Source organism: Lepus europaeus, chromosome 21, assembly GCF_033115175.1.
Source record: "Lepus europaeus isolate LE1 chromosome 21, mLepTim1.pri, whole genome shotgun sequence".
Classification (NCBI taxonomy): domain Eukaryota; kingdom Metazoa; phylum Chordata; class Mammalia; order Lagomorpha; family Leporidae; genus Lepus; species Lepus europaeus.
In genome coordinates this window covers 25,794,222-25,805,125 of record NC_084847.1, presented here as the reverse complement: position 1 = coordinate 25,805,125, position 10,904 = coordinate 25,794,222, and the positions used below count along the sequence as shown (strand labels likewise).

The window sequence follows — 10,904 nt, the reverse complement described above, 5'->3', positions numbered from 1 at the left end:
ACATGGGCCTCTTATTGATGTATAGAACACGAATAGGTTGAATGACTTTCCCAAGGTCACCCCAAAAAATCAGGGGCAGAGGACCGGAGGAGTCACCCTAACACAGGGTGGGGTGGAACCTCTCCTCCCTTGCCAGCCTGCCCAGCCCCCTCCCAGAATCCCCAGGCCCTGCCCTGCCTGCTGCAATCTGTGATCCCTTTGTTGGGATGGGATTGAATTCCCTAAGGGCTCCTGTCCCAGCCCTGGCCAGCAACTCCAGTAACCAGAGCTGTGTGAGAAGAAAAAGCCAACCCCCTGGGACAGCTGCACCCCAAATAGAGGTGAGGTCTTTAGCGGGTGAGTCATGCCAGTGAGAGGCCGTCCCCTCCCCATGGGGTCCCAAAGGGCACTGCTCACCCCAGCCCAGTCTCACCAAGAACGCTAGCCTCTCACTCTCGTCTCTGGCCTTTGCCCACCAGCTCTCTAGTCCACCCTCTGCCACCAGAATGTGTCCTGGAACTAGGACACCTCTCCCCACCTCCACCCCGGGCCTCCAGAGATGTGAGATGGGCTCAGGGCTCCAGGTGGGGCCTTTGGACTCCCTACTTCCTCCTTCCAGCCCTAGATCCTCTCAGATTCCCAGAGATGGGCTCCGGCCAGGAAGGGTGTGGCTGCTCCTGGGACCATCAGAAGTCACGGGCTGCTGAGGCACTGACAGAGCTGTGGCAGGGGACAGACTTTTGCTCATCTCTGCGTCTGTAGCCTGCTCAAAAGTGCCATGTCCCAGCACCTTCTCCTCCCGCTTGTGGTATTTGGTAACTGCAGGGGATTGGGGGGGGGGGTGTTGCAAGGGGCCTCGATCCCACCAGCTGGGCAGCTGGAAAGCAGGATCCCCGGGGAGTGGAGTGGGAACAGAGGAGGGGAATTGAGGCATTGGGAGGCTGGGGTGCCCAGGATGATGGAGCAGCCACAAGGCCTGCTGTAAGGGGACCATGGGGGGAGTCCAGGACGGCACACAGCAGGTGCAGTCTCCAGCTGCTTCTGTCTTCCCAGCCATCCGCCCCATCCCAGGAGACTTCAAGGACTCAGGTAAGGTGGCTGGGCTGGGGAGAGTCACGTGCAGAGGCAAGAGAATTAGAAGGGGTTGCAAGGGTACTGGAGGCAATCTGAAAGAACAGGGGCTGGGGAAGATGGAAGTGGGCAGTGGGGAGCAGGAAGACAGGGGCTGGGAGTCACCACTGGTTTTCTCTCTTTACTCACTGGCCGGCAGCATTCGGTCCCACCCAAGAACAACCTGAAGATCTGGGTAAGGAAGAGGCCTGGGTGACCTGGGACCTTTCAGGAGGTTAAGACCGGCAAGGTCAGGAGGGAGGTAGAGGGCGAGGCTTCATCCTGAGTTCCCTAAGCCTCTTGGAGTAGGGGTCCTTAAGCAGGCTTGGGCCCCCCTAAGATTTCCCCATTGCAGACTGCGGGCGCCCTGAGCCCTCTGCCCGCATCGTGGGGGGCTCAGACGCACAGCCTGGCACGTGGCCGTGGCAGGTGAGCCTGCAGCATGGGGGCGGCCACATCTGCGGGGGCTCCCTCATCGCCCCCTCCTGGGTCCTCTCGGCCGCTCACTGCTTCGTGACGTGAGTATCCGCCCTGGTCCAGACCCGCCCCTTTCAAAGGCGAGCCTCACCCTCCGACCCCACCCCGAGCCCCTCCCAAACGTCCGCCCCTCCAGTTCCCAAATCTGGATCCGACTCCGCATCCTCTGGCGCCGAGCGCCCGGCCCCTCGAGGGGCTGCCCCGCTCCGAGGGGTCAACCTAACCCCCTTCCGCCTCGGCCCCGGCACAGGAACGGGACAGTGGAGCCCGCGGCCGAGTGGTCGGTTCTGTTGGGCGTGCACTCCCAGGACGGGCCCCTGGACGGCGCGCACGCCCGCACGGTGGCCGCCATCCTGGTGCCGGACAACTACAGCGCCGTGGAACTGGGCGCCGACCTGGCCCTGCTGCGCCTGGCCTCGCCCGCCAGGCTGGGCCCCGCCGTGCGGCCCATCTGCCTGCCCCGCGCCTCGCACCGCTTCGCCCACGGCACCGCCTGCTGGGCCACCGGCTGGGGGGACGTCCAGGAGGCGGGTGAGCTGCGCGGGGTCCCGGGAGGCCCCAGAGCAGAGAGACCGGGCGGACCGCGCGCCCCTCGGGGGCGGGGCCTCGGGGGCGTGCCTCAAAGCTGAGCACCGGATTGGTGGCTCAGGGGGCGGGGCCTCGGAAGGCGGGGCGCGTGGGCGGGGACTCTGGGTGGGGCTTATGGGCGGGGCCTCGTGTGCACTGGACGGGGCTGCAGGAGGTAGGGCCTCTGACGGTGCTGCCTGTGGGCGAGGCCTCGGGAGGTGGGTCCCTGGGCGGGGCCTCCGTGTGTGGGCGGGGCTTGGAGGGCGGATTCCTGCCAGGTCTGGGTACATCTCGCACCTGTCTCCCTTCTATCTGTCCTCTTCCCCAAGGCCTGTCGAAGGAAGACTACTGAATCACCCCCCATAACACCTCCATTCCCTCCACATTCTTGCTTCCTGTTTTTCCTTTCCTGACTTAGGATCTGACTAGAGATCCCATTCCAGTTCTGCTGTTTTAGACAAAGCACTTTCAGCCATACATTTCCTCCTCTGAAAAAGGAGGAAAATGGTAAAGCCAGCTTCATGGAGAAATCCATGCCAGGTTTATATTAGTGCGGTGCCTAGCACAGCAGGGATCCATGCGTTTGAGCTATGCTTATGTTAGGTGAATCATGAAAGACTAATGCACAGCGCCTGGTACACAGCAGGTTGCTCAGCAAATGTTTGTGCCCGCCTTCCCTTCTCTCCCTCTTTTTCCCATCCTCTCCACCCCCGCTCGGCTCTCTACTCCCCACCCTTACTGTTCAGTCATTCTCTTGCTCAGGGTGCTCCTTGAGCACTGCTATATGCCGGGCACTGGATGAGCCAGCCAGTGGATGTTAAAAGCAAAACACCTGCCTTCTCAGACCTCCCATTCTAGCAGGTAGAGAAATGACAAGTTTGGTAAATAAGCAAACGCTGTATATTAGAAGGTGTGAGGAGGAACAGACGCCTTTTCCATTCTCCATCATCCCAGCATGCAATGCTACCCTTCCAGGCTAGCAAGCTCCCCCCTCCACACACACCCCAGATATCCCACATCTGCGGGGGACCCACCTGTTCCAGTGTTCGGGGGGAGTGCAGAAGGAGATGCCACAGCCTCTACTTGCAGGTGGGGGTGGGAGGGGTCCTCTCACAGCAGGACAAGAAGAAGGAATCTTTGGGAGCATCTAGGAAATGTGCCTGGATGGGGCCAGGCCATCCTGGCTAGGAGTACCCTGAGTAGGGGATTTCTGGGAAGGTTTTGTGGACAGAGGCTGACATGAAGGCTAGACCAGGGAGATGGAGCCATCCCTGAGACCCAGGGGAAGCAGAAGGCAGGCGTGCAGGCTGAAGGGAAGGGGGCAGTGGTCACAGAAGCTGCAAAAGCTGCTGAGACTGGACCACCAAGACCTTATGATCGGACTGGGAGCCAGGGTACCCTACCAGCTCCACAGACCCCTGCCATCCTCAAACATCCCCCACTTTGGAGTCCTAAAGCAGCCTCAGCATCACCCAAGCTGCCACTCAGGATTCTGAGCGGCTGGAGAAGGAGCTCCTGTCATGCCTCCCCCCACCTCAGACACTTTGTTTCCACCAAAACCGGGTGCCCTTCAGGACATGGGGGAGGGGTGGGGCACGTTTAGACAGTGGGATCCGCTTGTCTTTGGAAAGAGCAGGACGGGGCTTCGGAAACTGCTGTAACAGCAGCAGGAGAAGAGTGGATGCGGGGACGACGAGTCAGGATATTGGGGCGATCGTCCAGGCCCAAGGTGAAACTGCCCGACCCGGCCCATGGCAGTGAGAGTGCCGAGATGTTGTAGAGGCCCGGGGAGTCGAGACAAAGGTCAGGGAGACACGGAGATTCATTCCATGCTTGGCAACTCGCTGTGGGGCCACGTGCAGTCTATACAGCATCTTAGTGAAAATGATGCCTGCCCTGTACCATGGCGCCTCCACATCAGGGCTGGTGCTTCATGACCTTAGCCCCAACGTGCGTCTTTTGCCAGATGGAGACCCTTGTACAGTGTACAACCCACACAACCTTGCACGGCAACCTCACGACGTGCTGCTTGACGTGACGCTATATTCCTGGCATGAGGAGAAATGAAATAGAGCAGACAGACATAGGAGATGTGGGGAATATGGTAGGCTGAGCTGCCAGGGGGATAGCTCAGCGGAGATTTGCAGGATGCAGCTGGAGGGACAAAGCTGAGCCCTGGGGCCCTGGGGGCTCCATACCTGCCTCACAAGGTCTCCTCTCTGGCTCTGCCCCCAGATCCTCTGCCCTTCCCCTGGGTGCTCCAGGAAGTGAAACTAAGGCTGCTGGGAGAGGCTGCCTGCCAGTGTCTCTACAGCCGGCCGGGCCCCTTTAACCTCACTTTCCAGCTATTGCCAGGGATGCTGTGTGCTGGCTATGCGGAGGGCCGCAGGGACACGTGCCAGGTGAGGGGCGCCCCTGCTCTATGCTCAATCCACTGTGTCACAATACGCGCCCTGAAAAACATAGTAGATTTGAAACATTCTGCCCAGAAACCTTAGTCCCAGGAGCCACATCTCTGAGGGCTCCCAAGCTAGAGCACTGGTGGGGGGGATTCAAGCTGACTGGTTGCCCAGGCATAACCCCTACCCCAAATCGGAAGTTACAGGACCCATGCTGACAACCTGCCTTAGAATAGAATTGCAAGCAATTCAAATTCCCAGCGCTGCCCTGCAGAATGTCCTGTAACACTGGAGATGTTCTTATCTCTGCCGCCCAGCGTGGTAGCTGCTGCCCACACGTGCTTACTGAACATCTGACATAGCAGCAGAAGATGGCCTAAAGTGCTTAGGCCCCTGCCACCCACATGGGAGACCCTGATGGAGTTTCAAGCTCCTTTCTCTGGCCTGGTCCAGTCCCAGCCATTGTGGCCATTTGGGGAGTGAACCAGCAGATGGAAGATCTCTCTCTCTCTCTCTCTCTCTCTCTCTCTCTCCCGTCACTCTGCCTTTCAGAGTAATAAATCATTTTTACTCTTAAAGATTTTATTTCTTTGAGAGGCAGAGTTACAGAGAGAGAGAGAGAGGAACCATCTGCTGGTTCACTCCCTAGATGGCCGCAACTGCCAGAGCTAAGCCAATCTGAAGCCAGAAGCCAGGAGCTTCTTCCAGGTTTCCCATGCAAGTGCAGGGGCCCAAGCACTTGGGTCATCTTCCATTGTTTCCCCAGGCACATTAGCAGGGAGCTGGATTGAAGTGGAGCAGCCGGGACTTGAACCAGCACCCATATGGGATACCAGCACTGCAGGCCAGGGCATTAACCTGCTGCGCTACAGTGCTGGCCCCTTCACTGTGTTCTTGACTTTGGCTTTTCATCAGCCCTTCCACTGTACCAGGCCTCTCTGTTCTGGGTTTTAGGGAAACAAAGCCAAGGCAGGTTTCTAGCAGGTGGCTGTATGTTGGACAGGGAAAAAAAAAAAAAGCCCAATTTTGCCAGGAGGCTGGTGTCTGCTGGTGGGTCCCTGCGCTGAGTCCCCAACTCGGGTCACCTTTCACCAGGGCGACTCTGGGGGGCCCCTGGTCTGCGAGGAAGGCGGCCGCTGGTTCCAGGCGGGAATTACCAGCTTTGGCTTTGGCTGTGGACGGCGGAACCGCCCTGGAGTCTTCACTGCTGTAGCTCCCTATGAGGCCTGGATCCGGGAACAGGTGATGGGTTCAGAGCCTGGGCCTGCCTTTCCCACCCAGCCCCAGGAGCCCCAGTCAGGCCCCCGGGAGCCCAGGGAAGAGAACTGCACCATCGCCCTGCCAGGTGAGAGGCAGGAGCCCTGGGTGTGAGCTGGATATGGGGGAAGAACTGAGTTGGGATGGAGACCGCTGGGGCTGAGGGGGCTTCAGAGGTGAGAGGCCCCCTGAGCCAGGCCTCTCACCTCTCAGAGTGCGGGAAGGCCCCGCGGCCAGGCACGTGGCCTTGGGAGGCACAGGTGATGGTGCCAGGATCCAGACCCTGCCACGGGGCGCTGGTGTCGGAAAGCTGGGTCTTGGCGCCTGCCAGCTGCTTTCTGGAGTGAGTGTGAATGCCCCCTCTCCCCATCAGCCCGAGACACCAACGACCCGGCCCCAATCCTTCCCCTGGGGGGCTTGGGGGACACTCAGTGTGGAGTGCTCGGTCCCACTTGGAGGCGGAGGGTTCAGCACCAAAAGAGGCATCCCCGCCAGTCTGGGGGTTGGAATGCAGATCCAGTCCGTGATGCACGAGCCCACACTGGAGTCTAAGCCAGGGAGGCGGCCGGGGCTGCGAGGTGTCCAGCCCCGCAGAACGTGGGATCGATCCAGCCCCACGTCCCGGGACTCCCCAACCCGCAGCCCCACCGACCCAGACGACGCGCCGCCCGGCGACCTCGGCGCCTGGCGGGTGCTGCTGCCCTCCCACCCGCGCGCGGAGCGGGTGGCGCGCCTCGTGCCGCACGAGAACGCCTCGTGGGACGACGCCTCGGACCTGGCCCTGCTGCAGCTGCGCGCGCCCGTCAACCTGAGCGCGGCCCCGCGGCCCGTGTGCCTCCCGCACCCGGAGCACTACTTCTTGCCGGGGAGCCGCTGCCGTCTGGCTCGTTGGGGCCGCGGGGGTAAGCGGAGACCCGAGGCTGGGTGGAGCGGCGCGGAGCCTAGGCCAACTCGGCCGCAGCGCGGGGTCCCCTGCCTTTCCCCCCAACACACCCAGAACGCGCACCTGGCCCCGGGGCGCTGCTGGAGGCCGAGCTGTTGAGCGGCTGGTGGTGTCACTGCCTGTACGGCCACCAGGGGGCGGAAGTGCCGCTGCCCGGAGACCCGCCGCTTGCGCTCTGCCCTGCCTACCTAGAGGAGGAGGAGGCGGGCCGCTGCTGGGTGAGCGGCAAGGGCGGGGCCCGAGGAGGGCGTGGAGTCGGGGATAGGCTGAGGGAGCTGGGGGCGGGGCCTGAACCGCAGGAACGAGGCGGAGCGCGCTGGGCGGGGGCACCGAATGGAGGCGGGGCCAAAAAGGGCGGGGGCGGAGCCTGGCCCCCGGGGCTGTTGCGAAGGGGCTAGGGCGGGCTCTGAGCAGGCGTCGGGGTTTCTCGCTATCCCAAGGTTTAAGGAGCATCCTCAAAGCGAGGGCTGAATTCTTAACGGAGATTAGTAGTGGGGCCTGGCCTGGAGGAGGCGGGACGTGTTGTGGAGATTGTGGCGTCCAGGGACGCCGCAGGGACCCTGATGCTCTCTCGCTGCAGAATGACACGAGGTGGAGCCTGCTGTGCCGGGAGGAGGGTACCTGGTTCCTGGCTGGCGTCGCACACCTTTCCAGTGGCTGTCTGCGGCCCCGAGCCTTCTCCCCGCTGCACGCCCATGGCCCATGGATCAGCCATGTGGCCCGGGGGGCCTACCTGGAGGACCAGCTAGCCTGGGACTGGGGTCCTGAGGGCGAGGAGACTGAGACCCACACCTGTCCCATGCACACAGAGCATGGCGGTGAGCAGGGGGCCTTGGGGGCTTAGCTGGGCGGGGAGGAGAGGGGTGCTTAGCCCAGAGGCTTCAGGGATCAGCTGTGGGCCCCCCACCTCTCCCTAGCCTGTGGCCTGCGGCCAGAGGCAGCTCCCGTGGAGGTGCTGTGGCCCTGGCTGGCAGAGGTGCATGTGGCTGGTGATCGAGTCTGTGCTGGAATCCTAGTGGCCCCTGGCTGGGTGCTGGCAGCCACCCACTGTGTCCTCAGGTGGGTCTCCCTCCCGCCCTAGGCTAGAGGCAGGTGGGCTCAGATGGTCCTGGGTGCTATCCCTTAGGGACTCTCGGAGCACTGCGAGGGGGTCTTGAGGCAGAAGGGAGATGTGACAGGAGGAGATGGAACCTCTCCAGCCTAGACTCACCCCCACCGCTTTGGCAGGCTGGGAAGGGCGTTGCTAGCAATGAGCAGTGGAGTGACCCTGGGTCTTGTTCCAACAGGCCAGGCTCTACAACAGTGCCTCACATTGACGTGTATCTGGGCCGGGCAGGGGCCAGCCCCCTCCCACAGGGCCACCAGGTATCACGATTGGTCATCAGCATCCGCCTGCCCCGGCACCTGGGCCTTAGGCCTCCCCTGGCTCTCCTGGAGCTGAGCTCCCGGGTGGAGCCCTCCCCATCAGCCCTGCCCATCTGCCTTCACCCAGGGGGTATCCCCTTGGGGGCCAGCTGCTGGGTGCTGGGCTGGACGGACCCTCAGGACCGAGGTGAGAGCCCTGGGTGACGGCAAAGACAAGTGGCCAGAGGCCAGCACCCGGGCACAACTTCTTTCTTTCCCACAGTCCCTGTAGCGGCTCCGGTCTCCATCTTGACACCACGACTCTGTCACTGCCTCTATGAGAGCATTCTGCCCCCTGGGACACTCTGTGTCCTGTACACAGAGGGGCAGGAGGGCAAGTGTGAGGTAGGGGTCCTGGCATTCTGGTGGGGGGGGTCGGGAGCGGGGAGAGGCAGTACTTCCGGGGTGGGGACCCCAGAGGAGGTTCAAGGCCTCAGGAAGAAAGGTCGCAGACCCACTGGGTCCTGGCTACGGCTCGGCAGGTGACCTCAGCACCTCCCCTCCTGTGCCGCAGGTGACCTCAGCACCTCCCCTCCTGTGCCGGACCGGAGGAGGCTCCTGGGTCCTCGTGGGCATGGCGGTCCGAGGGAGCCGGGAGCTGTTTGCTGCTGTTAGCCCTGAAGAAGCCTGGATCTCCCAAACTGTGCCAGAGGCCCACTTCCTGCCACCCAGTGGCTCCCCCTACTGGCCGCCTGAAGGCAGCGACCTCTGCCCCCCAGACTTGGCAGGGGCTTCAGGCTCGCCTCGGGCTGCTCTGTTCCTCCTGCTACTGACTCCTCTAATCCAAGGCTGAGAGGGTCTGGCTCCCGGGGTGGGGTGGGGGGAGGTACTTCCCCTTGCCTCCCAGCCCTCCATTTCCCGCCCAGTGGGGCTGGAATGTGCCCCAACCAGTTCACTCCAGTGGGGGAACCTGGAAAAGGCCCCACCCCCCAGAGTTTGCAGCGGCTCCGGAGAAGTGGACCTCTGTGCCAGCTATTTTGGGCCCAGGAATCCTCGGAGGTGGCAGGAGGAGGGGACAATAAAGATCTAAACACAGACACGTGTGGCCTTTGGCATCCTTGGGGGCGGGCCAAGGGGGCTGAGGACTTCGGGCTCCGGGGAAGCCCAAGGGACCAGCTCCTCCCTCCCGGGGCCCCTGTGAGTCAAACTTTGGGCTCCTAGGAAATGTGTCCCTGATAACGTGGCACCTGTTCCCTCATTCCTGCCCCCGGGCGGGGGAAGCTGGGTGGCCACCTGCTTGTGTGTCACCTCCTCCGTGGAATTAGTGTCCCCAGCACCTGCTGGGCACCTGAGCCTTAGTTTGTGCCCTGCTGCCGGCCCCTCCCCCCAGAGCGAGAAGGACTGGGGACAAGAGTCAAAGCTGTCCCCCCAATACATGCCCTATGCATACACTCCTGTTTTTACAGGCTGCCCAGTGTCCCCAAGATCTGGGTCCCTTGTATATAAATCCCGCTAGCCGGCCACTTGGCTCAGCACCTCTGCGTTTATTCAAGGGACAGTCACAGCACAACTGGGGTTTGAGGAGCCCCACAAAGCGCTCCCAGTCTCATGGGGAGCACGCAGGGACACCTTTGGCAGGGGACCCCACAAAGGGCCAGGAAGCAAAGTTTGAGCATAGGAAGGGGCATAGGGGGCCTGGGGGGTGGGACAGCTGGAATGGAAACCAGCTGATGAGGGTGGCCAAGGGGTCACATCTGGGGCTGGAGGCAGAGAGAGGGGAAAGAGGACCCAGAGGGAAGCTGGACCTTTTCCCTGGGAGGTGGAGGCGAAAGGCAGAGGATCTTAAAGGGCCAGGCTTCTCCTTGGCTGCTAGACGCCAAAGAGACAATTTCCCAGAATCTCCACAGGGAGGTATATGCCCACTGCCAGTCCTCGCCCACCCTCGCCGTGTGTCCATAGCTAGTCGGTCAGCCATGTGCACCCCACCACCACCACTTAACACACCCTGGCCTTTTTCCCTAAAACCATGCAGCTTGAAGCCTTCTCCAGACAGTTCCTCCCCCTGACCCACTCCAGGAATTCCCTGCCCCCAGCTTGGATCCTGAACTGGCTGGGTCCCACCACCTACTCTGGGAAGTGAGTGTTTTTCTTGGAGTCCAAAGTGTATTGTTCCAAACTGCCACGGAGTCACGGAAGGTGCACTTGACAGGCCAGCCCAGCCGTAGAGACCTCTGATGCCTGAACCGCTGTACCTATACCCTCCACTCTGGAACACCCCCACCCCCACCCACACACACACTGAGCCACTGTTCCCCAGCCCCCTACACACACACACACACACACACACACTGGGCTGCTGTTGTCCAGGACCCCTCAAGTTGCTATGTGGTATCACCAGTCCCACTTTGAAATTATTTTTATCATTGCTAGTGAGTATTTGATTCCAGTCTGCCACCCCTGGTGAGCTCAGGGAGGCCAGAAGTGGCATCTGCTTTGTCCTCTGAGCCCAGGACAATCTTAGACGATGGGATTAATATTTGTGGGATGATTGGCAGTTGTTGGATGTGATCACTGGCTGCAGGTGAGGCTCAGGTGGGTGGCCTGGGCTTAAACGCCTGTTCTTAGGAGTGGGGAGGAGCTGCTGTGGTCCCAAAAATACCAAAGGCTGGGCCAGGTGCTGGGGGGCATAGCTGGTCTGAGAGACCAGGAACACCTGGGCCTTTAACAAGAGACAACAGGTGGGCTAGCCAGGTCTCTAGCCCTGCCTCGGGCTGGCTCTGTGATTCTCAGCCCCAATCCCAACCGCTCAATACACTGCCTGGGGGGAG

The 10,904-nt window shown here is 61.5% G+C and overlaps 1 protein-coding gene across 3 annotated transcripts; it reads left to right on the top strand.

Moving 5' to 3' along the window:
• Positions 1-757: 757 nt before the first annotated feature.
• Positions 758-9,166, top strand: PRSS36 (serine protease 36). Of its 3 annotated transcripts, none has more exons than XM_062180017.1 (15): positions 758-794; positions 1,033-1,068; positions 1,250-1,285; positions 1,445-1,607; positions 1,817-2,097; positions 4,369-4,535; positions 5,628-5,877; positions 6,003-6,132; positions 6,432-6,691; positions 6,787-6,935; positions 7,313-7,550; positions 7,650-7,791; positions 8,019-8,284; positions 8,360-8,481; positions 8,651-9,166. In XM_062180017.1, the coding sequence occupies exons 1-15, from the start codon at positions 758-760 to the stop codon at positions 8,927-8,929; spliced, it is 2,556 nt and encodes an 851-aa protein (XP_062036001.1). In that variant the 3' UTR covers positions 8,930-9,166. The 3 variants fall into 3 exon arrangements, with proteins under 3 accessions (XP_062036001.1, XP_062036000.1, XP_062036002.1); XM_062180016.1 differs by having other exon boundaries at positions 6,787-6,950; XM_062180018.1 differs by lacking the exon at positions 8,360-8,481 and having other exon boundaries at positions 6,787-6,950; positions 8,019-8,097.
• Positions 9,167-10,904: the final 1,738 nt, after the last annotated feature.

Excerpts from the sequence above, each read along its gene's own strand:
- PRSS36 (XM_062180016.1), top strand. The coding sequence starts at position 758 with ATGTCCCAGCACCTTCTCCTCCCGCTTGTGGTATTTG. Across the intron at positions 795-1,032 it reads CCTCCCGCTTGTGGTATTTG|CCATCCGCCCCATCCCAGGA; the intron begins GTAACTGCAGGG and ends CTGTCTTCCCAG. Across the intron at positions 1,608-1,816 it reads GCCGCTCACTGCTTCGTGAC|GAACGGGACAGTGGAGCCCG; the intron begins GTGAGTATCCGC and ends GCCCCGGCACAG.